The sequence below is a fragment of the Ursus americanus genome, chromosome 7 (genome assembly GCF_024610735.1).
Source record: "Ursus americanus isolate L20-20 chromosome 7, mUrsAme1.1.p, whole genome shotgun sequence".
NCBI lineage: Eukaryota > Metazoa > Chordata > Mammalia > Carnivora > Ursidae > Ursus > Ursus americanus.
The window spans coordinates 52,185,331-52,210,376 of NC_142133.1; the positions used below are offsets into that span (position 1 = coordinate 52,185,331).

The 25,046-nt window shown below is 52.5% G+C and overlaps 1 protein-coding gene across 2 annotated transcripts in view; it reads left to right on the top strand.

Annotated features, from left to right (window-relative positions):
• Nucleotides 1-13,359, top strand: part of KCNIP3 (potassium voltage-gated channel interacting protein 3) — a 78,170-nt gene extending 64,811 nt beyond the window's left edge. For both annotated transcript variants that reach the window (XM_087863694.1, XM_045808981.2), the window contains 7 exons: nt 2,805-2,929; nt 3,344-3,413; nt 3,665-3,735; nt 9,009-9,116; nt 9,811-9,915; nt 10,550-10,612; nt 11,255-13,359. In XM_087863694.1, coding sequence (XP_087719820.1) covers nt 2,805-2,929; nt 3,344-3,413; nt 3,665-3,735; nt 9,009-9,116; nt 9,811-9,915; nt 10,550-10,612; nt 11,255-11,302 — 590 coding nt within the window. In that variant the 3' untranslated portion in view covers nt 11,303-13,359. The remainder of the gene's footprint in view (nt 1-2,804; nt 2,930-3,343; nt 3,414-3,664; nt 3,736-9,008; nt 9,117-9,810; nt 9,916-10,549; nt 10,613-11,254) is intronic.
• The last annotated feature ends 11,687 nt before the right edge of the window (nt 13,360-25,046 follow it).

Consider the following 25,046-nt stretch of genomic DNA (forward strand, 5'->3'; position numbering starts at 1 on the left):
AGTGTGTTGTTTAATTTCCAAGCATTTGGGATTTTTTACCTATCTTTTTTTTTGGATTTTGATTTAATACCATTGCGGTCAGAGTTTTGCTTTATATTCCAGGATCTGGTTTATGTTGGGAACCACAGGATGTGCTCCTGAAAAGAATGTGTATTCTATAGTTGTTAGACCTCAGGTTCTCTAAATATTAATTTGATCAAATTGGTTGATAGTGTTTTTCAAATCTTTTGTATCTTTGTACCATTTACTGGAAAAGCATGTTAAGATCTTCAACTGTAACTGTGGTTTATCTGTTTCTCCCTTTAGTTTTGAATTTTTTTGCTTCACGTATTTTAAAGTTGTTATCAGATACATGTATATATTTTGTTTTGCTCTGTCTTCTTTTTTTTTTTTTTAAGATTTATTTATTTATTTATTTGACAGAGATAGAGACAGCCAGCGAGAGAGGGAACACAAACAGGGGGAGTGGGAGAGGAAGAAGCAGGCTCATAGTGGAGGAGCCTGATGTGGGGCTCGATCCCAGAACGCCGGGATCATGCCCTGAGCCGAAGGCAGACGTTTAACCGCTGTGCCACCCAGGCGCCCCATGCTCTGTCTTCTTGATGAACTCTTGTATCATTATAAAATGTTCCTCTTTGTCTCTAGTTGTACCCTTTGTCTTGAGTTCAACTTTTTCTGCTATTAATACAGCCACACCAGGTTTCTTATCCATTCCACTCTTTCAATTTACATCTGTTGCTGTGATTTAAGGGTATCCTTTTTGTAAGTAGCATATAGTTGGGTCTTGCCTTTTCACCCACTCTGAAATGTCTGCCTCTTGGTTGAAGTAAGCAACCAATTTTTAACACACATGTATGCCACTGTGTGTCCCTTTAATCCAGCACACAGTTCTCCCTGATGTGTACCCCCCATGTTGTGCCCGCCCATCCTGCCTGCAATGCACCCCTGGGATGCCTCCAACTCCCCCATCAAAAATACTATTGCCATGAACGTCCTTGTACAGTCCCCTTAGCTGGCTAAGATTCTATTTGGGATGTTCACCCAGGGTAGGAAGGCTGGCTTGCAAGATTTGCCTATACTTAATTTGACTAAGGATTACCAGATTTAACATGGTATGTCCACATGGTGATGGGAATGATCCAGAAGGGAGAGCAAAACAATGATGAAGAAAGCGTAGGGAGGCTTGCTGCAGTCCCATGCTTGAGACAGTGGAGCTGGGACCCACTGTGCAGGTGGAGGGGTTTGCCTTGGCCAGGAACCGGGACAGTTCGTTCCCAGAGAAGGAGGGAAAGCAGATGTTTGGGCCAATACAGGTAGATGTGGGGTGGGAGCTTGGAGAAATTTTCTTCTGTGGCTTCTGTTTTCTCAGTGATGTAGGCTGCAATCTGACAAAGGATGGGGGAGGAGGCAGTGGGAAATTAGAGAAGGAAGGTATGAAAGAGCTGTCTTGGAGATCGGGAGCATGCATGGACCAAGTCAACAAAGCCTGATTGCTGGGCACTTCTGAGGGCACAGTGGCCCTTAGTGAGCAGCAGCAGGACTCGTGGGAGAGGCCCGGGTGAGGGGCAGCCCAGCACAGAGCTCAGTGTGCTCTGGTTAGCAGCACTGCACGTCTGGCACTGTACGTCTGGCACTGCGCTCGCCTCTGTGGGCACAGGGTGGGCAGTGCAGGGGGGCTCACAGCACTCACGTGCAGTGGGAGCGAGCGAGCAGCTGTGAGATAATCATGCACTTACTGTTTTGCGGGACAACGGGGGAGGCCAGGGGTGGTGACAGTGCTGTGGGGATCGTGTTCCCTGTTTCAGTGGGAAGGTCTGTAGTTATGTGAGCCTGCTGTTCAGTAAGGCGCTCGGTACCATTTTGTTGATAGCTTGACTTTGTGTTATAGAAATGATGCAGGCCATACCAAAATAAATTTTTTAAATATTTAAAAAAATCACAAATATGGGGCGCCTGGGTGGCTCGGCCGTTAAGCGTCTGCCGTCGGCTCAGGTCATGATCCCAGGGTCCTGAGATTGAGCCCCGCATCGGGCTCCCTGCTTGGTGGGAAGCCTGCTTCTCCCTCTCACACTCCTCTTGCCTGTGTTCCCTCTCTTGCTGTCTCTGTCAAATAAATAAATAAAATCTTTAAAAAAAAAATCACAAAAAGTAAAGATCACCTGAAATTGACCTCCCCCGGACAAAGATAACCATGGTTAATTAACATTTAGATGTGTTATTATTAAAGGAAAGGTCTGGTCCCTGCCCTATGGGCCCTTGAGGTCTGACCTCCTACCCAGATGTGACTGACACCCTCACACCAAATGCAGCCAAGCAGCAGCATGTTAGGCTGGATGGGCCAAGAGCGGTGACCTCTCCATTCCTGGGGGAAATCAGGGAGGTCAGCGTGGAGGAGGTGGTCCAGGAATTGGATTTCGAAGGCTGATGTCCCACGAGCTTGTCTTGCTGTCTTTTTCTGTCCCACCTCCCTTTGTTCAGTGCCTCTCTAGGCTAAGACCCGCTCCCAGCCCCCATCCCACGTGTGGCTGAGAGGGTGATACGCTCTAGATGAGGCAAGTGAAGGGGGCCTACCCTGTGTGAGGAGCAGGGCAGCAGAGCAACCATGAGGCACAACTCCTGAGTGTGTGTCATTCCACTGTAGCCACTCCATTTGCTCAGTGCACAGCCTGTGGGGCCGTCCATGGTAGTCGTGTAAGGAGAGTCCCTCTACCCCTACTTTAGCCCATGGCCTGGTTCCCACACTGGAGCAAGAGGAAGAGCAGGGGCACTTGTCCCACCCTCCCTGGGTCTGTGTCCCCTTTCAGATAGCAGCGACAGTGAGCTGGAGCTGTCCACAGTGCGCCACCAGCCGGAGGGACTAGACCAGCTGCAGGCACAGACCAAGTTCACCAAGAAGGAGCTACAGTCCCTCTACAGGGGCTTCAAGAACGTGAGTGCTACCCATCCCTCCGGGAGAGGCCCTGGCCTAGAGAGACCTTCTAGAAACTTCTCCATGGCACAGCAAATATCCTAGGGGCCTTTATGGGTCTTAGTTTTGTGGGAGAGCTGTCTGGGGGTGGGTCAGGTCCCAGAATCAGTATTCTGAAGGCACCATCCTCCTTTCTGTGTGTTCCCAACGCTGGCACAGGGGAGGAGCGTATGGAGGGACCAGCCAGCATCCTCCCACTTACCCTCCTACGTCACCCTGCCCCACCACCAGGCTTTCCCCAGCTCCGGGACTCAGTAGAGCCCAGCAGTATCTCAGCCAGCAGTCCCCAGAGGGAGGAGAGAGGCCAGGCCCTGTGGAGTTTGGGGATGGGGCTAGGGATGGCTGAGCTCACTGAGGGGTGACTTCCTGCTGCAGGAGTGTCCCACAGGCCTGGTGGATGAAGACACCTTCAAACTCATTTACTCCCAGTTCTTCCCTCAGGGAGGTGAGTCTGAGGCCAGGCCCCCTGGCTCTTCCCCAAATCCCAGCCCCCCTGTGGCAGCTCTACAAACAGTGGGTGTCACTTTGATGGGGAGGGGATCCTTGCTTCCACACTTTGCCTGCCAGAGCCCCGTGTTGCCTCTGTCCTGTTGGAAGGGCGGGGAACTCCTGCTCTGGGTGCAGCTGGAACCCGCAGTGGGGCTGCCTGGGGTGGGAGCCCCAGCACACCCCAGCGCTCACCCTTGCTCTCCCCAGATGCCACCACTTACGCACACTTCCTCTTCAACGCCTTCGACGCTGATGGGAACGGGGCCATCCGCTTTGAGGTAGGTCCCCGCTGACCCCTCCCACATCCCCTGCCCCTGTAGCCCTCGGGCAGGGGGGATCTCCCTGCCGTGGCACCTCTCTCGGGCCTTCCAGAGCCCCAGACACGATCCTGGGTGTCAGTGGTCCAGTGTGTCCTCCAGAGCAGGAGCGGACTGTGCTCGGCTGGCCCTGGGCCTAACTGCGAAGTTAGGGAAATGTGATGTGGCCGTCCGGCCGCCCTCCTCTCACTCAGCCTCTTCTTCATTCCAGCCCCACCAAGCCAGGGTCGCTGCTAAGGCACACTGAGGCCATAGGAACCCAATGTGGAAAGGGGGCAAGGCTGGGGCGCCTGGGTGGCTCAGTCGTTAAGCGTCTGCCTTCGGCTCAGGGCGTGATCCCAGAGTCCTAGGATCGAGCCCCACATCAGGCTCCTTCTCTGGGAACCTGCTTCTTCCTCTCCCACTCCCCCTGCCTGTGTTCCCTCTCTCACTGGCTGTCTCTCTCTCTGTCAAATAAATAAATAAAATCTTAAAAAAAAAAAAAAAAGGAAAGGGGGCAAGGCTGCACTCGGGGGTCTGTGCACCTGGCAGCATTTCAGGCACCCAGCCCCAGAATGTACCCTTTGCCACAAAACAGGCAGAGCGGCCAGCCTGAGCGGGCACGGCAAGTGATGCGAGGTGTGCCCGCCTCCGACACCTGGCTCCCAGCGGGCCCTTGCGGGGGCTCCGTGGAGCCGGCGAGCAGGCTGGCCCTGCTGTGGGCTCCACCTCGGCTGGCCACACGGGACCATTTGAGAGAGGCTCTGTCTGTGGAGCCCAGGCCCCTAAAAATAGCTGCAGGCGAAAAGCTGAAACCTCTTTGGAGAGGAGAACCTTGCTGAGAGCCTGGCCTGATCGATAACCACCCTGCTCGGCTGCCAGGGCCAAGGGCAGCTGACAGGAAAGCGGAGGAACCAGCCGGCGGGGCTCAGAGAGGCCCTGGACGCGCCGGGGTGTAATAATAACCCACCGGTAATGCCGCTTGGCCGAGTTTTGTGCGGTGGCCAGCCTGCACACTGACGCGGTGCCGAGCTGGGGGGGGGCGGGCGGTGGAGGCCACAGCCTTTCCCTGTGACCACAGGGCCCCGCCCACCCCGGCTGCAGCCTGGGGGCTAGTGTCGAGTAAGTGCAGTGTCGTCACCTGTCCCGTTTTCACTGATACCTGCCTGCGGTAGGAAGCCGAGCACCACAGAGGTAGACGGGAAAAATTGATTGTCCTCCGCTGTGACCCGGCTCTTGTGTGTCCTTGAGGGGGCACCCGAGATTCCAGGACTAAAGGGTGAGCCCCAAGCAGGGCTCTGTGAGAGAGATTTTCTCGTTCAGAAATCAGCTGATGGGTTAGCTCCCCAGGGTCCTGGTGCGCGGTGGCTGTCAGGAGGTCATCCGCCTGTGGTCTTTGCTCTCACTCCCTGGAGGGGGAGGTCTGGTGGTCCCTTTAAGGTGGTAGGTGGTGGGGGTCTTTCTGGGGTGTGCTGTCAGTGGCTGAGTTGGGAACACGCTAGGCACCTTCTCAGAAGGCCCGGTGTCTCCGGCGTCATCCCTGGCCTTCCGCCGGCTTCTTGCCAGTCCCTCTGGTTCCATATGGGTGTGTTTGTTTATCTTGAGGACCTTCTTGATTTCAGAGTTCTGCTCTAGGAAAGCTTTCTCAGAAAGGGAGGGGGGCACGTATGTCCCCAGGGACCTTCCAATCAGCAGGGCCCAGTCCTGGGTGCACCACTGGTTGGGGCCCCGTGGCAGGAAGGACTCGGGCAGGGGGCGGGGGGGGGGAGGTGACTCTTGGCCCGCCTGAGATGGACTCTTTCCATGTGCCCTTAGAACAGAAAGTCAGGTCAGCTTACTGACATTTAAAAGGATCCCAATCCTTATTGCATATTCTTGAGAGAAAAGACACGTATTAATTAAAGTTTATTGATGTGGTAAAATATTGTACCTTCCCTACCCAACGTCATCTTTGCCAAGCGGGGGCAGCGGTCCCACGTCCCACCTCAGGGTCCGCCTGCTGTGCTGTTCCTCTTGGGTCCTCTGGGACATGCCCACAGGAGGGAGCCTGGTCTTGGCCTCCGCAGCCCAGGCACAGGCCATGTGCCTACAGATAGATGCACCAGAACCCTCCACGCCATCCAAGGCCTTTCTCATTCAACCCACTCGTCTTGCCAGCACGCTGCTGCTTTTTTGGAGAGTTAGGGCCAGTTGTGTGTCTGGAGGAAGGAGTGGCGGCCTCTCCCCCAGCTCCCTCTGCAGTAACCCCCTCCCTGTGCCATTCACTGGCCAAACCCGACGGGAGGGCAGTAACCAGAGAGAATGTGTGTGGGCTGTCATCACACCCTGTGCTCCCCCCTTCCGGCTGAGCTCCTGCTCTGCGCTCTACTGGGTGCCCCTGCTGTGCACTCAGGGGTGTCTCAGCCTGGGAGGCCTGTGTCACCGTGCCCCTCTTGCTCCCCGGGCTCTGCCTCAGGGACGCAGCCGCAGAGCAGGGGCTGTGGAGGCGATGGACTTCATTTGCCTTGGAGTTCAGGTCAGGGAGTTACAGCTAGTGACAGTCCCACCTGAAACTGCTGTGCAGGGCTGGAAATGTACAACTACCAAGGACTCGGATGTGTGCTGGCAGGACAGGGGGGCCTCTCTGGGCCAGTGGTCTCGCAGGGGACACGCCCACTCATCTCTGTGCTAGTACCGTCACCACTGTCCTACCTACACACTTCGGGACACAGAACAGGGACATTTCTCCGTTGGTTGTGGCTGCAAGGCGGCAGGCCTGGGTCTGCGAAGACAAGATGGCGGATAGTAATGCCAGCGCCCCCCATGGTCCACACGGGCACCCGAGAAGGGAGGCCCTGTGTGGGCCTCACGATTCCCTGCGCCCTTGAGAGGGACTGCACGCCTTTGCCTCCCACGGGGAAAGCCTGTCAGATCCCAGGGATGTGATTTCGGGGACACTGTACGTCTTCACTAAATCATGCGCAAGCTTCAGTGATGATTCCCCAAACTTGGGCATGTAGGAACCATCACCTGTTTCTCCTTTAACATTTTCATTTTCTTCACTGACACATGCATGACGGACTTCACGAGCCCAGTAGGGTGACAGGGTGTGCTTTGCAAAAGCAGCCATGAACCCCCCACCCACACACCGAGGAGGCCGCCACCTGCTGTTAGCCCATTGCCACTGTTTGTCTCTGTGTCCCCAGTAGCACACGTGGTGCCCCTTCCCGGCTGCCCGGTTCTAGACTGCTGGCTCTCCACTGTGGGGGGCGAGGCGCTGGGTCTCCCACGTGCACACACGCCTTTCCCATATCCCCTGGCTTCCCGGAACGATAGGCTTCAGGTGAGACAAGGACCGTGGTTTGCTCTGATGGCGTGAATTTGATGCCCAGCTGAGCCTTCTGGTGAACTGATTATGTTTTCCTTTCCCAGCACACGTTCTTATTCTTGCTGCCAATTAACAGTGGTCCTGATTTTTGAGTTGCCTGGGGGCTGTGATCTCATCAGTAATTCAACTCCAGGCCTTTCTCCAGTTGTCCAGACGGGCATCTCCCTGGGTATGCTTCCCAGCCTCTTTCCCCTCCGGGCTTGGGTCTCCTGGTTCCAGAATTCCTCGTCTTCCTCTTCCTTGCTTTAGTCTCCCTTTTCAGAGGTACAGCTACGAGCAGCTTCCTATGAAAGAGTAATGTGGGAGGTAACTTTTGAGGCTTTAGATTCTGGAAGCGTCTCCATTGTGTTCCTGCTCTTGCTTGATCCACTGTACAGGACCAGAGCTGCAGTGGGAAGTTGCCCTCCTTCCTAGTGGTGGTGGCCACACTTTAATGGCTTCTTGCCTCATGTCGCTGCTAGAGGCAAAGCATGCCGAGTCCTGACCCTGTGTATGGGAACTGATTTTGTTCTGTTTGGTTGTGTTTTTCTCTCTGGAAGCTTGTAGGATCCTTTTTTTGCACCTGGTTTACTGAAACGCCATCCTGACCGGTGCCTGCAGGCAACACGGTGGGCCGTTTCCGTGCACTGTGCTTGGCCTCGGCAGGACCTGGACATTCCCAGCCTTCCGTTCTGGGGAGTCCTTCCTTACTTCCCTGGCCTGCTTTCCTCCCTCCCCTCCGGTTCTTCCTGGGACTCCAGGTGCACAAGTGCTGGTTCCTCGAGAGTGGACCTCTCGTTGCCCTCTTTTCTCTCTTCCAGCGTTTTGCCTTTTCACATGACTTTATGGAAGATTCCACGTGCTCTTCAAAACCTCCTTCTGAGTCTGTCATTTTGCTTGCTTATTTTTAATTCCCAAGAGCTCTTTCTCGTTCTCAATTACGCCCTTTCTCTAGCGTCCTATTTTTATTTTCAGGGTGACAGGTGTCTAATCTCTACTTCTAGTCATTGTTGTTAAGTTTTTTCCTCCTGGAATAAGTTTTGTTTCTTCCAGATTGCTTCCCTGTCTCCCTTAGCCTCTCTCAGGTACAGGCCTCCTCAGATCCAGAAAATCTGATGTTTGAGGGGCAGCCAAACCCCTTCATGCACGGCCTGCCCCCCCTCCCCCACAGTCCATCGTCCTCCACTCCCTGTTCCAGGACAGCCCTGCTCTTCTCCCTTCTTTCAGAAGAACCTGGGAGGGCCACACGGGGTAGGGAAGGCTCGCCCTGCAAGCCTTCTGGGAAATGGAAGAAAGGGCTTGCTTTCCACCAACTGTTAGAGCAGTTGGAGTTTTCACACAGAAGCCGCTGGAACAGTCATGTCTCATTACATTATAATAAATTATCTGTCACACCTCAGAAATGACGGCAGCACACAGGCGAGTCGTGACCCCGGAGCTGAGCACCGTTAGTTTAGCTTTTAAGCTATAAGTTTGCAAGCACCTTGGCATGCAGGTCCTTGGTGAACTAAAAGTAGAGCACCCCCCTTTTTAAAAGAGCTCTCCCCCGGTCTTCTGTATCAGGAGCCAGGCATTATAAGGTACCATGTCTTTGAACATCTTTATTTGAGAAGATCAGTACCAGCCACCACCACACACACACACACACACACACACGCGCGCGCGCGCACACACATACACGCATGCGCACACACATACACGCATGCGCACACACACATACATGCATACACACGCGCGCACACGCACACACACGCACACGTGTACGCTTACGCTGTGTTGACCTAACGGACACCATCTGTCTGTGCCGCAATGACGGCTCCTCCCCTGTAGGGGTGTGAGGCCACACAGCTAACTGGCAAAGAAATCTGGGCGTTGGGCTGTCACTCCTCACCCTCCCCTCCCTTCATAGGACTTTGTGGTCGGCCTCTCCATCCTCCTGCGAGGAACAGTCCACGAGAAGCTCAAGTGGGCCTTTAACCTCTACGACATCAACAAGGACGGCTACATCACCAAAGAGGTACAGGGCGGTGGGGGCCATGGCCGCCTGCCCCTCTCCCTCGCTGCTGCGCCACACTCCCAGCCTCTCTCCTCCGCTCCCCTGCCGCCCTGGCTGCCCTGCCTGCCTTTCCTGTTAAGAGACACCACTCTCAGCCCCACCCTGGAGGGGACAGCAGCCAGGGGGCTCTCCTGTCCAGGCTCTTGGTCCTGGACCCCTGGGTGCTTGTGTGCCCCTCACCATGCAGCTCAATCTACTTCGACAGATGTTCTCAGAGCATTCTTTCTCACAGGGAGGTCCTGAGGGAGACACAAGTGGAATAGCTGGGGACAGAGAGTAGGAGGAGCCAGCCTTGGCTCCCACCAGTCAATGGGGCAGTGTGGTCCCTTAAGGCAGGTGGGGGCCCTTGCCATACTGGCCTACAATCAGGTTTTGTTTAGCCCAAGCATTATTTGGTATATGAAATCGTTGCTACAGTTTCAGATTTTGGAGATGACCCATCAGAATCTCTCTGCATCTTCTAGAGAGTCAGAGGCTGGCACTGGGGACACTAGATGGGGGTGGGCTCGTCTCCGTCCAGCTGGGGCCCCCGTCCTGTTCACTCTCTGCTGCCCTGGAGGTGCCCTCCCCGCTTGGATGCAGCCCCTCCCCTTGAGCCCTGGTACCTCCCTACATCCTTACAGCCAGGCTCAGCCAGCCCCTCCGGCCCCCGCAGGAGATGCTGGCCATCATGAAGTCCATCTATGACATGATGGGCCGCCACACCTACCCGATCCTGCGGGAGGACGCGCCTCTGGAGCACGTGGAGAGGTTCTTCCAGGTGAGAGCTCGAGCCCCGGACCTTGAGGGGGCAGGCAGATGGAGGAGGGACAGGCTCCCCCTCTTAGGACGGCCCTGGGCAAGCCACTCCCCTCTCTGGGTCCCCCTCCCCCCACGAGGAGGTTAAACTCGCATCCCCCACCGGGGTGGTTGTCAGGATCCCGGGGAGCAAATTAAAACATCTCCCCCACGCCCCAATCCACCGAACCTCACCTCAGGGGCAGTTGACACCCAGGCCAGTGTTCTGGTGCCTTTCAAGAGCTCTCCCAGCCCCTCCAGAAAAACCATGCAAGAGGAGCGGGGTTGGGGTGACCTTGCTCTGTGTCCATGGGGACGAAAGGGGCTGAAGCTTCCACGTCGCATTTGCTGGTGGCCCGTCCTGTGCCTCGGTTCCTCTGTCCGCCCTGGCTGCCTGTCGGGGAGGTGAGGGGGTCAGATGAGCATGGGAATGCATTCTGGGAAGTGTAAGCCCAAGAAAGCTGCTGGGAAGTGGCTGGGTGTGGCGAGCAGACTGGGGAGATGCCAGAGAGGTCATCTGTGCCACGAAGGTAGCTGGGGAGGGCCCTTGATGTGGCCTGGATCCAGGGTAGAAGACGGGACCCACAGACTCACTGAGGACACGCCTTGGGTTACAGAAAATGGACCGGAATCAGGACGGGGTGGTGACCATTGATGAGTTCCTGGAGACCTGTCAGAAGGTAGGTGGCATCAGGAGTTGAGGACACCCAGGGTCCCGCCCCTGCCAGTCCCCGAGCCCCTCCCGACCTCCAGACTCCATGTTCACACTTTTGTCTGAGCCCATCCCTTTGCCACCGCTCCTGTCAGCCCACAGCCCACGGGCACACTATCCCTCAGACTGCCCTGTAATGCCTCACATCAGAGGGGCAGACATGGGCCAATAGGAGGATGATTGGGCCCTGGGGCCCTCAGCACGGGGTCACACTGTAAGAAAGGCGCCTGGAGCCTCCCCCAGCCTTGCTGTTGACCCTCCTCTTCAGAGCACCCTTGGGGGCCACGACATGTGCCTCCGCTGGCCTTAGCCATCTGCCTCACTCCCAGAACAGCCTCTCAGGTGCCTCTGGCCGCCGTCTGAGGGCAGCCAGGGAAGCCTGTCCGTCAGCGAGTCAGCAGCCCCCAGATGCGCTTGCAGTCAGACGCCCCGGCTGAAGATAGGCTCTGCCTGACCAGCTGCCCCTCCCCCCAGTGAGAGAGACAGAGTGGTCACTGCGGGGTTCCAAGTCCCTGGCAAGAATCTGCTCAAGGTAGGAGCAGGTTGGGCACGGGCCCGCCCTGCCCAGCCGGGGTCTGACCCGGCCTCTCCTCCTCCTCTCTCCACACAGGATGAGAACATCATGAGCTCCATGCAGCTGTTTGAGAACGTCATCTAGGACATGTCGGTGGCGAGGGGTCCTTGAGTGGCCACTGCCACCTCTGCCCCCAAAGAAATCTCAATCCTGCCAGGAGCAGCCTGAGAAACTTTTTTCTAATATATTTGCAAAAAGTGAACAGTTTGCTCTAGACACACACACACACACACACACACACACACACACAGCCCATTCCTTCGGGCTGGCAGAGGGGGTGCAGAGGTCGGGAGGGGCTGAGTCTGGCTGGGAGCTCCCTGTCCAGGCCCGTGGGGTGGGGCTGCCTCTGGAGTGGGCGCTGAAAGAGCCGTGTCTGCAGGCTGCTGGCCACGGGGTGCTGTCAGGAGGGCGCTCAAGGTCCCCTACAGAGGAGGGTCCAGTCTCCAAAGGCCCCGCTGGTGGGAGTCCCCTCGCCCCTCCCTCCCACCACTCTTCTTTCCCACCACACATGGGCCAGGTTCTGGGGCCTACTCTGGCCTTCTTGCCCCCCAACCACTCCCCTGACCACTGACTACACTCCCAGAATGCTCGTCACCACAGGACACTGGCAGGGCTGTGGGGGGTCAAGAGAGTTGGGACAAGGAAAGAGGTAGTAATGGAGACAGCCTGCTGTTTCCTGGAAACACTGCCCTGGGGTCCCAGGATGCCTGCCATTCCACTGGCAAGCTCCTGTGGTAAGGGGCCACTGGACTACTCTCTCCATCCTGGGAAGGGGACTCAGGGATTGGGTTTCTTGGTGGAGAATCTTAGGGGAACTGTCTGCCAAGTCCACCGAAATGGAAAGACCCTTCTCTTGCCTCAGTCCTAGCTCAGTGGGAGTGAAGCGGGGCGTTGGGGGGGGGGGTGCGCCCATACCCCAAGGTCATAACAGGTTCTAAGAAGAGGTCACAAGGATCAGGGACTGGCAGCCAAGGAGCCCAGGTGACAGAGCAAGCCTGAGAAGGGGCTTTTCCCTCCTTGCTTGTCAGCTCCTGTCTCCCTTGGCCCCCAGCTCGGATGAGCACCCCCCCCCACTTCCTGGTTAGGGTCCTAAAGCAATGTGGCCACCCCTCTATACACAGGCTCACCCAACCCCATACAAAAAGCACAAGCACCCAGAGCAGCTCAGGTGGCAGCCCACAAAGGGAGCCAAGGACACTGTTTCTCCAAGATCAGGCCTTTCTAGTGGGCTGAGGCCCCGAGTCGCGATGGCCCTAACACAGGTAGCTCTGGAGAAGAAGCATGGGGGTCTGTTCTGTGCCTCAGAGCCATGCGGGCTCAAAGCCCACCCCCAGCCCGCCCAGCCCAGCTCACCAACATTCAAAAGCACAAATCATAGGACCCTTCTTGCCTGGGTTCTGCTCTGGGGTTGGAGGCTGATGTCAGCTGAAGGCAGAACCAAGAGTGAGGGCTAAGGGGCCTGAAGCTGAGTGGTAGGTCAACAGAAACCTCCAGGAAAGAGACAGAGGCTGCTCCCATCCGCCCAGGCCTCCCCAAGAAGGAACCCAGTCCCAGGTAGCGTGGGCCTTTCTGAGGAACATTCCCGTACAATACATTCCACCGGCTGCCACCCCCTCTCTGCTCAGGCCTGGCCCAGGGGTGAGCAGGGCCCTCAAAGGAAAGGTGGAATGGAGGAGGCCGTGGAGATTGGCCTGGTTTGGCCGCAGGGACCCCTTGTCACCCACACACAGGTGGTCCTCTCCCTTGGAGTTGTACTGACACCCCATCTCCAGTTTGACTGGGGAGGGGGGTCTTTCTTCCCTCCTCCAGGAGGGCATCAGCTTTCCCTGGCTCAGGGATCTTCTCCCCCTCTGCCTACCCCCAGCCCAGCCCTCCCAGCTGGCGTAGCTGTGCTTCTAAGGGGCCGAGGCCATAGGAGAGGGTCACCACCATACCCCTGCCCCTCTTGGCCTGGGGCCAGACTGGCTGCACGTCCAAGCAGGAGGGGTCTGTCTCCCACGCTGGGATGCGGACCGGCCGCATGTCTGCATGGCAGAAGCGTCTCCCTTGGGTGCAGCCTGGGAGGGTGGTTCCTGTTCTTAGCGCCCACCAATATTCTGTCCTGTATATTTTAATAAAATAAACTTGGCAAAGAAGAGGGACTCTTGTTGGCTTTATCCCAACTCTGGATTTCAGTCCAGCCCCTCCCATCCCTGCTGCTATTAGCCATGGCTCTTGCCCAGGGCTGTGCTCGTAAATGTCTGACATTCCCTGAATTGTAGCATTTGCCAATTTCCACGCTCACTCCTGCTGTGACGTCACTGAAGGCGGAGCCGGGAAGGGAGGTCTGCTGTTGGGAAGCCTTTACGAGAAGCTCCAGCCCCGCAACCTCTCCAGAGCCAGTGAGGCAGGGTGACTCCTTGAGGGGCCATTTGTATTTCATTCCCAGACCATTTTTCTTTTCCAGTTCCAAGAAGTCGTTTCTGCCGTGTCCCCTTGGCTGAAGCAGAATCTGCCTGAAGAGAGCTTCCTCTCCTGGCTTTATTTTCAAAAGTGTAAACTCAGTGAGAATTATGCCAGGGGCGGGGCAAGAAATGAGAACCTGGCAGGGAGGAGAGGAAGGGCTTTCCCTAACCCAAGGACAGGGAGGAGGAAGGTTCTGGGGGGATCTGCAGTGCTTTAAGGACCAGACCCCACGCCGTGTGACATCACCTCCACAGTGAACACAGACCCAAGCCCCCATGAGTCACCAGGTTTGGCTGGTGGGCATCTCAGCTATAGTTGGGAGGACAGGTGACAGGAACCCACTTCCACCACCACACACACCAAAGGCCCCACTTTACCCGAGCCCCAGGGCCCTGGCACAATCCGGGTAAGGAAGCCCTGAACTTGCTGTCTAGGATGGGATAGCCTGCATTTGCCATGGGGTGACCACCATGCCAAGCATGTTCACTCTGGTCACAGCCTAAAGATCACAGATGGGGAAGCTGGGTTAAAAGATCCTAGGACCTCCCAGTCTTTGAAGAATGGAGCCAAGCAGGTGGCTCTAGGCTGGGTGTAAGCACTGACTCACTTCATGATGGTCTACAGAGCTCAGAGTGGGGAAAGCCCACCCAGCCATCCAGCCATCATCCAGCCATCATCCATCATACATCCTCCCTCCATCCATCCATGCATCCATCATCCATCCTCCATCCATTTGTACATCTGCTTTCCACTCATTCACTCAGCACCTTCCTGACCTGGACACTCAGTGCAGAAGTGGTGACCAGAATATGCTTTCTGTGTGGCTGGGTGGCAGTAACGGGTCCAAAGGGGCCCTGGGTTCAGGGACAGAATACTTTAGTTCTGACCTGGGCCATTAAACTTACATGGCTTTGGACAAGTCCCATCCTCTCTTGCTCGTTGGGTGTTGGTGTAGAAGAGAAGGAGGGAACACTTTCCAACTCATTTTAAAAAGTGGTATTACCAGGATTTTTTAAAAATCAGTCATGAATAGGTTAAGAAGGAAAAATTACAGGATGTTCTCAACTATAAAACAAAGATGTAAAAAATCAGAATATCAGTAAACTCATTTCAACAATGTGTTACATGTACATGATACATGTAATATATCATGACAGATTTGGGGTTATTCCAGAAATGCAAGGTTTACCATTTAAAAATATAGGCACTTCAGTTTCCAATAACACAGAGTGTCTAGGTAACTTTATTATTCCTTCCACTGAAAACAACTAAAAATCTAGAATAAAATAGCTTCTTAGAAACATCATTGAACTGACCAAAAGGTAAAGCATTCTTGGACCAGGAGCTGAGTGGATGTGGAAATTCAGAGATGTAAGCAGAGCCATGAATGGACTTTTTAAAACAGGTGAGCTTGGCTGAGCTTTGGTTTCACATCCTTCCAAAGCCTAACGTAAAAGAGATCAAGCCCAGGATCCACCCAGGTAAGAAGTCTATCGAGAAATCCTTCCTCCACAGAACTGGGGCCCCAATTACACCCTTGGAGATAATGAGCGTGAAATAGAAGCAAACCCAGCCATTCCCACCTTTTCTCCCAGGAGGCTGCAAGAAAAGTTGACTATCTAAAGCCCCTGAGAAAATTCACCCCTAAAGCTGGGAAAATTCACCCCTAAAATTAGGAAGCATGTGGGGCTCCTGGGTGGCTCAGTCAGTTGAACATCTGACTCTTGATTTTGGCTCAGATTGTGATCTTGGGGTCCTGGGATAGAACTCAGAGGAGAGTCTGCTTGAGATTCTCTCCCTCTCCCTCTGCCCCCACCCTGCGTGCATGCTCTCTAAAATAAATAAATCTTCAAAAATATTAGGAAGCATGAGCTAAACTTTAGGTGAGTTTGCAGCCAAATTCACACAGAAAATATGATGGAGAGTTTAATTTGTAGTGATCTCTAAAGTCGAAAGCAAATGAGCCGATTTCAGTCAACAATGACTGAGTATTCAAAGAAACAAGACACCATAAGTGAGGTTTAGCAGAGACAACAGGCTGCATTAACAGACCCAGAGGGCTTCCGATAATGGAGTTATCAGACACAATAAATGACTATATTTAATATGTTTATAGAAATAAAAGGCAACCTTGAAAATGCATGTAGAAAACACTATACTGAATGCCTAAGCATATCTGAAAAAAGAATCTAAAATTCTGGGGGGGGGGAAATATATATGTAGTGACTAAATTTAAAAACTCAAGGAATGGATTTAGCAGTAAATCAGACCCGGCTGACAAAAGAATCAGTGACTTGCAAATCTAAATCTAAAGAAATTATTCAAATTGTAACTCAGAGATATAAATACAAACTACATAGACGTAAAGAAACATAGAAACTAGAGCAAGAAAGTAAACCTTAAATCTCAATGGAATCCCCCCCAAGAAGTTCCAGACTTGACTAACGCTGCTTTCATCATGGTTCTCCTGGCCGAAGGGGATGGGTGTTAAGGAATTGGCTCACATGATTGTGGGGACTGGCAAGTCTGAAATATGCAGGGCAGGGTGGCAGGCTGGAAACTCAGGCAAGAGTTGAAGTTACAATCTTGAGTCCAAAATTCACAGGGCCCACCAGCAGGGTAGAACCTGGGGCAAAAATTCTGTGGTAGTCTTGAGGTAGATTCCTTCTTCTTCCAGGAAACCTAAGTTTTTGCTCTTAAGGCCTTCGACTGATTGGCTAGGCCCACCCACATTCTGGTGGGGAACCTGCTTAAAGTCTACTGATTCTAAGTAGTAAGCACATCACAAGATACCTTCACAGCAACATTTAGACTAGTGTTAGGCACCATAGTTTAGACAAACATGAAGGGTGCCTGGACACAGAAGATTAATCATTACAGACACGAATACACTGATTTAAGAAATTCAAACAAGTCCCAAGCAGGCTAAATAAAAGGAGACTGTCACCTAAGACATAGTATACTGAAACCGCAGAACACCAAAGACATAGATCACCAAGCCAGCCAGAGAGGAAAGAGCAACAGACTGACAAATGACATCTCATTGGTGACAATGATGCTAAAAGACAGTGGACTATCTTCAGTTTGTTCAAAATAACTGCCAACCTGGAATTTTAGCCTGGGCAACATAAAAAATGTTTTCAGATCAACATAACTTGAGAGAGTTTGCCATCAATAGACACTAAGGAAAATTCTGAGAGGTTTACTTCATCTCCCCCAGCTACGAGGTCTGATGTGTAAGCAGCACGAAAAGCCCAGAGAGCAGTAAATATTAAGTCCATTCCCCTGGCTCTGCGAAACGTGGCTGCTTGCTGACTCTACTTCCCTGGCATGTGCAATGTGTCTTCCTGCTACCAAACCTCTTTCCCTCTGGAGAGCACACTCGCACTGCCCCCAGAGGAATCACCACCCTTCCTGCTGCGTGTGGCTTTTCTCCTACAGCGCCACCAGCAGCCTGTGGATTGGCTGTCACGGGACAGGTGTCGGGGCGGTCCGGTCAGCTATGTGGGCCAGCATGAAGGGACCTACCACCCGGTAATCAACAGAAGTCCGGACTAGAAGGGGTGGAGATGCCCAAGGTGGTGGGGGTGCTGGGGATTGAGGGGGACTTCTTATGGAAATCTCCTCCTCTCCACCCTGCCTGAGGTAGAGAAAAACTGTGTCCTTACACATCTCTGTAACCTCCAGACATGCTACATCTCTAAGGCCCTGTAACATTTAGGGCATAGGGCACATGCTTTGGTTCTAGAGCTTTCTATTTCATCCTAAGCTGGTCAGTTTACCTTGCTGAGTCTGTTTCCATACTGAAAAATGAGCAGGAAAACAATCCTCTGATAGAATTGTTACGATAGTTAAATATGAATATTTACTACCCTCTCGGTAAATATGAACGTCTTCCTTTTTACCCCACGGAAGTTTTCAAGTATTTTTTCCCTTTCTATAGAAGGGAGGCTTATATCAATAAGCTGCCAGAGAAAGGACAGATGTTTCAAAGGAGTTTCCAGGTATTGGAAATAAACCTGTGATGGTAACTTCCAAAGCCTATTTGGGGACCAGGTGGCTAAGGAGGTGCAATCCTTGCCAGTCAGGCCGCATCAGCAACCTGTTGTCCACGTGCCCCATCCTCCTGCCACCACTCACTGTGTGGCCACACTGACCTGCCCCAGACAGGAGAGAGGACCTGTGGCCAGGCTTGTCTCCTTCACTCACACCGGCCTACCCAGGAGGCCCCTCCTTGTTACCTTGATTGCGGGGAAGGGGAAAAGTGAGGCCCGGAGACACTGGGTAAGGAGCCCATGCCCTTCCCCATCGTGTTCTGCTGCACAGCTTTCCAGAGCGATGGCCAGCCTACGATGTAGAAGATGCATGGCTTCTCTTTTCTTCCCCACGTGGAGGTTTTATTGGAGATGCCGTTTGCTTGTGGTTACAAGTGCTATGCTCCCCACTGACCACCAGGGGTGACTGCACCGCCAACGGGCCAACACACAGATCCTGCCCTCAGGCTCCCGGAGGAAACTACTAGGGAGGGAAGCTACTTGTCATTTCTTTCACAGCCCAAAGACATTTTCATATTTCTGCCTCATTCTCCACGTGGTTTTTCTTCAGAAAAAAAGACTTGATCAAGTAATAATTCCACAAGAGTCTACCGAGCTGGGTGCTAGGGGAGAGGACACACTGTCAGTCCCTATTTTATTAACCAGAACACACAAAACTACTCATCAGACTGCGTAACTGTGACCACACGGAACTGATTTAATTCCAGCCCACAGCAAGGAAGTTAATCTTTGGGTTCTTTTGAAAATCGTGAAAAAAGCTTGAAAAACCCAATGACACCCTTTCGGGTCTAGAAAGCCAGACAGGAGACAATAGTTTGTCGCAGAAACATCTGGGCTACATCTGGGCTGTCAGAGACCCTATGGGAAGGAGCTGTGTGTAGAGCAGGCTTCAAACAGCTGAGAGTGTGATCCTGACAGAAGAGAACTTTGAAACTACCACACCCTCCCCTATAACCACTTGTGGGGACTGAGATCTTTTTGCAATCTCTCGGCATTCTTCTGTGGCTAACCTTTGCTCAGTGCCCTGGAGCTTTCAGTAACAGCGTCCTTGTCCTTCACTTCTGCTGCGGCCTCAGAGGCTCCCAAAGTTGCCGAGCTGCCTGTTTTCTGTGAGCTTCTAATCATTGCGTGTCTGCTTTTGGTGGTTTTCTGCCTCCTCCTTCACACCAGGCGGTGACACTCCAGTAATCCTTTTCCCTGCCCCTGCCAAGGTGCAAAATCCTTGGCCTTCGCTAAGGGAGGCATCATTCTATGTTTATTAGACACCTTCCCACACACCAGGTGTGGGCTGCAATGTGAGGAGACCACCGTGGATAAGCCACAGTCTCTGCCTTTGGGAAATTCAAGTCCTGGGGACCCAGAAGGCAAAAAGTCCAAGGCCATGATTCAGATCATGAGGGAAGATACCACGAGGCACATGGAGGGGGGGAGGTCATCTGGGAGGATGGCAGGAGGACCTGGACTTCCCATAGAATTGTGAGTAAAACAAGAAGAAACAGCGAGGTTCCTCAAAGTGAGGAACTGAGGGACCCTCCTCAGTGTAAGTATTTGTGATGTCTGTTTAGAGTGGTTGGGAGCTTTTTTTGCCTTGTCTGTCCTGCCTTCCCTGACACATTCCAGACAGGAGCTGTGCTGCAGAGTCAGTAAGGCTTTGACACTCCTGCCAGCCCAAAGCGGGTACCAGCCCCCCTCCTTGCCCCCTCACATGAGCCCTAACCCTTCAGGTTAGGGGAATATCAGAGGCCAGTCATCTCTGGTTTCACGTGGGCCAGCTATAATCACATGGACTTTGTCTGAACTAGCTTGTTGTAAGGAGAATTTCAGAATCTAGCGGCCTGCAAAGTGAGCTCTGCAGGGTTCAGAGATTAGAGAGTGGGGTATAGGTAGGGTCCAATCTGCACAGAGAATGGTGCCTGTAGGCCAGAATCAGAGACAGCGTGGCCAAGAATAACCTTTTCCCTAAGCAGGGAGAGCCAAAATGAGAGGATCTGTAAGAAACTCTCTAACCATTGCACCCACACCCCTGCCCATTCATGCAAGAAATTGCACATATCTTGAAGGGGAAGATACAGGTTTAATTGGACCTTGGCCAGAGCTGAGAGGTCCCAGAGAAGGGGCAGTGTAATGAGAGTGGCCTGACAGGAAGTCCCGGTGTGGCCCTGGAAGGGATTCAGGCTCCTCCTGAACAAGCACCTGAGCGCAGCCTTCCCTTGGATGCCGGTGGCACCAGTTAGGGGGCCGTCCGACCCATAAACCTCGCTCTGACGGTTGTCCTGACTGCCGAGGGCCATCAGCCTTAGAACGGGGCTCCCTGACAACTGCTGGGTACTTTTTTGTTTTGTCTGTTTCTCTAGCAGGAACCCCAGCTTCCAAATCACCTGTCTTTGCTCTTGCACCTTAATCTGGGCACAGGGCTCCCTCTGTTCAGCTCTCTCAGCTGGCTTTGAACACTACCCAACCCTCCAGTGAAGGCAAGATTTACGTCTACCCCCATCCCTTTACCCGAGAGGGCCCCTCCTTCTCTTAGCAACAAAAAGCTTTCATAAACTTCGCTCTCGCTGACGTCCCTGAACACCATGGGGACGAGGAAGGTCACCAAGCCTTCCGCCTCTCCGGCATCCTCCCTCTTTTCCCGGCAGTAGCCTCCCATCGTCTCCAGGTGAGCCCTCCTTCACTCCCCAATGGTGAAGCCTTGGCAGCCACGCTACCTCCAAGCCAAGCAAGGCAATACCTTTCCCTGTCAGTGATTGGTTGAGGGGCGGGCACCTGACCAGATCACAGCCAATGAGGTCCAGGGAAACATGTGCTGGGCATGCTGGGAAAGACGCTGCGGCCTTATTCTCGGAAGCTGCGGCATGTAAGGGCCGTAGCTCTTCGTGCAGCTCTGTCACTGCCGGGAGCCACAGGAATGAAGCTTGTGCAGAAGATGGCCGGACTGAGGGATGAAGACAGAGAATGCAAGGTCCGGGGAAGGCAAGTGAGGGCAGGGGGTGGCCCTTGAGCTCAAAATCAAACTGTGTCTTAAGCAAGCCCCCTCCCAGTCTTTAGACTCTCCGCTTATGAGCCGCTAATAGGATTCCCCTGCTCACCCCCTACCCCCTTAAGCCAATTAGAACTGGTTGACTGGCACTTTTCCTGAAAAATTCTCGATTGCTGTGAGCCATAATGTCAAGCTCAGCTGTGGGGTGGTGAACGTGCTTTCCAGACTCCAGCGGGCCCGGAAGGAAGGGGGTCTGGAGCCAGCATGGCGGGTGCTGTCTCTCCTGCCAGACTGTGGGCATCTTGCAAACGGGAGCCATAGTGTTCCCTCCTGGAGCCCAGGACTGGCACTGGGGCAGGCACATGGGGGCAGGGAGTGGTCAGTAATGCTGCTGAACTGAAGGTTATAGGGAAGGAGCCCATGGCAGACAGCCCAGGGTGGGGCCAGGTGTCAGGGCCCTGAATCTGCTGGGTCATGGGCTCAGCTCTCCCACAGCACCAGGGTCAAAGTCTCTTTGAAACATCTCCTCTGGCCTGCACTGTAGGGGGCCTTAGCCCCAGCGCTCAGCCCAGCCCAGTCCCTCTTCCATTTTTCCTTTCCTGAGCAATTCTGGCTGTCCTGATCCAGGAGCAGAAGCCAGGCAGTGCTTTTTCCCAGTTTTGAGAAATTACCAAATACAGTAAAACATCCACAAACTAAAAATAAAGCCCCAAAGAGCAGGCTGTCAGTCCCCCACAGTCAGCTGCCAGCCCAACCAGTATTGTGAAATCCTCAAGTTCCCTGCATTGTTGACAAACTTCCCCAGCCCCAAGTGGAACTTTGTCCTGGGCAGAGCAAATGGGGCCCAAAGGAGGGAGACCATGGTCTCTGACTTGTGTCTCTCCACCCTGGGCTGTGTCCCCTGTGTATGTGGGACAGGCATCAAGACGCTGGTGTGGAAGGCATCTTCACTCCAACTCCCATCCATCCCAGCCCTGGGCCCATACTTCACCATTCTTTCATCATTATAAAAAAACAACCGTTTTACACCCAGCACTCTGCTGGGGTCTGAGGATAAAATGGCAGAATACTTATAATTTCTTGGAAACAAGGCATTACTTAAGTCACTCAAGAGAGTTTAAATTTACAACCAGTGCTACAGCCACAAAAGTGAGGTCTTGTTCTGTGAGAACCTTTGGACAGGCCATACTACCTCAGGAGGCTTCTGGAGGGAAGTGGCATGTGAGCTGAACCTGAAGGATGAGTAGGAGTGAGTCACATAAAGGACTGTGGCATGGGAGGGAGACAGCACTGCCCAGAATTGGGTTAGATTGGTGGGACATGGAGCCCGGAACCATGAGCGCAAATGCAGGTAACATGGGGAGGTCCTCTGAAGGCTTGGGCATAGCCTGAGAGCAGCAGGAAGCCACTGATGAGTGTTCTGTCAAGTCAGTGTTTTGAAAATGCCCCTCTGTCCGGAATGTGGACACCAAATTGGAGGGGGCCAGAGAAGATGCAGGGAAACCAGAGAGGAGGCTGTCATGGTCCGCTATTGCGGAATAGCAGTTCTTGGTTATTATTACATCTCATGGTGATGCTTGTGTTAGGTCTCTCGTGCCCTTGCAGTTAGACAGTGGCTGGGGTAGGAGTCATCTGATAATTGAAGTTTATGGTGAATAGGGACGCTGTATGGAGCCTCTAGAAAGCACTGGTAAGAGAATCATTATGGTCCAGGTTCTAGGACTGTGGAGCATATCTATATACCCTCTTCTGAAATACCTGCTCTCACTTCGAGAAACAGCTCTGGCTTGCTATTGGGCTGTGTTAGAGACTCAGCACCTAAGTATGGGATATGAGGTGCTGAGCTTCCCAAATAATCTGGGTGTTGTTGGACACCCCCCCCCCAGTCGTAAGGTTGGACACATGCAGCATCAATCTGTCATCAAATGGAAATGGTAGAGAAGAGTCCAAGCTCAGGCAGGTGTGGAAGATAGAACTAAATTGCACAAGCAGGTGACACATTCTCTTCACACCAGTTCCATTTGCATTGCCGCCTCTCTCTCAACCCACGTGCAAGCCTTCCTGGGATGGTCTTTGGGATCAGTTTACCGAAGATGAAAAAATTCAAGCATGGTTTACAGAGGGGTCTGCATGGTAGGATGCTTATACTTCCCCAAAGTTACAAGGTGGCATGACTCTCATTCAGGGATGAACTTGAAGGTCAGTGGTAAAGAAAAATCTTCCCTATGGCTAGAACTTTGGGCAATATGTTTGATTTTCTGGAGTGAGAGATGGCCAGAAGTATGAATCTACTGGTTATTGATTCATGATCAGTTGTTAATGGTTAAGGACTGGGAAGGAACACGAATGGAAGATTGGTGTAATAGGGTTCTCCAGAGAACAGAACCAACATAGTAGATGGATGGATAGATAGATAGGTAGATAGATTTTTAAACAGATTTATTTATTTGAGATGGAGCGTGTGTGTGTGCAAAGGGGAGGGGCAGAGGGAGAGAGAGAAACTAAAGCAGACTCTGTACTGAGTGTGGAGCCCAGCGCGGGGCTTGATCTCACGACCCTGAGATCATGACCTAAGCCAAATCCAAGAGTCAGATGCTCGACCGACTGCATCACCCAGGTGCCCAGATAGATAGACATTTTAAGGAATTGTCTCATGTGATTGTGGAGGCTTTGTGTGTCCCAAAATCTAACGGGGTAGGCCAGCAGGCTGGAGACTCTGGGAAGAGCTGCAGTTTGAGTTGAAAGGCCATCTGCTGGCAAAATTCCTTCTTGCTTGGAGTGGGGGTGGGTAGGTATCAGTCTTTGTTCTATTAAGGCCTTCAACGGATTGGACTATGGAGGGCAGTCTCCTTTACTCAAACTCCACTGATTTAAATCTTAATTTCATCCAAAGAACACTCTCACAGAAACATACAGAATAATATTTGACTAAATTCCTGAGCACTGTGGCCAAGCCAAGTGGACACGTAAAATTACTATCACAATTGATGACAAGTAAGTCTGGAGAAGAGGTATGTGGATGGACCTCTATGAAAATAGTAATGTACATGTGAATACCCACCAAAAGGCATCCATTGCAGAGGAGACACTTAACAATAGGTGGACAAAGTGACATACTCTGGATGTGAGTTAGCCTCTCTCCCCAGCCACCCTGGTGCTTGCTCAATGGAGCCATGAACAGAGTGACCAGGTTGCCAAAATAGGGTCCATACATGGTCTCAGCAGTGTGCACTTCCTCTTACCAAGACTGACCTAACAGTGCTGCCGAGTGCCTAATCTGCAGAGATCAGTGTCAACCCCTGATACGGCACCGTTCCTTGTGGCACCAGCTAGCCACCTGGTGGCACGTGGATTACATTGGACCCATGGAAGGGGCAGATTTGCCCTCACAAGACCCATATTAGTAAAGTTTAATGAGAAATACAACAACAGCAAAGGTTAATGGAAAACCACAGAAACCAAAAAAGCAGGACAACTGAGCGCTCAAACCTTTCAGGAATGAGAGTTTAGGTCACTCCTTTAGGTAAAGAACCCTGACCAGTTGAGGTTCTCATTGAGGGCAGGGGAAATAGTGTGCAGTGAAAGAAGAAAGCTAGCAATATTGGTTACAGCCTTGTGACAAACTGCAGAAAGGAGAACTGTAGGAGTTTTGCTGCTTTTTGTTCGTTTGTTTGTTTTTGGTTTTTTTTTCATTGATTTTTTTAAATCATTCTTTTCATCACGATAAGTATACTTTTTAATCCCCATCCCCTATTTCACCCATCCCTCTACCCCCACCACCTCCCCTTTGGTAACCATCAGTTCTTTATAGTTGAGAGTCTGTTGGTTGGTTTGTCTTTTTTTTTTTTTCCTTTGCTCATTTGTTTAGTTTCTTAAATTCCACATATGAGTGAGATCATATATTTGTCATTCTCTGACTTTTTCTAACTGACTCTTTAGCTCTATCCATGTTGTTGCAGATGGCAGATTTCATTCTTTTAATGACTGAATAATATTCTATTATACACACACACACACAGCCACACCACTTCTTTGACCATCACCTGTTGATGGACACTTGGGCTGCTTCCATAGTTTGGCTGTTGTGAATAATGCTGCAGTAAACATAGGGGTGCATATATTCCTTTGAGTAATTTGTGCTTTTGTATTTTGGGGTTAAATACCTAGTAGTGCAATTATTGGATCATAGGGTAGTTCTATTTTTAATTTTTTGAGGCACCGCCATACTGTTTTCCCTGGTGGCTACACCAGTTTGCATTCCCACGAGCAGTGCACGAGGGTTCCTTTCTCTCCACATCATCACCAACACTTGTTTCTTGTGTTTTTGATTGTAGGCATCCTGACAGCT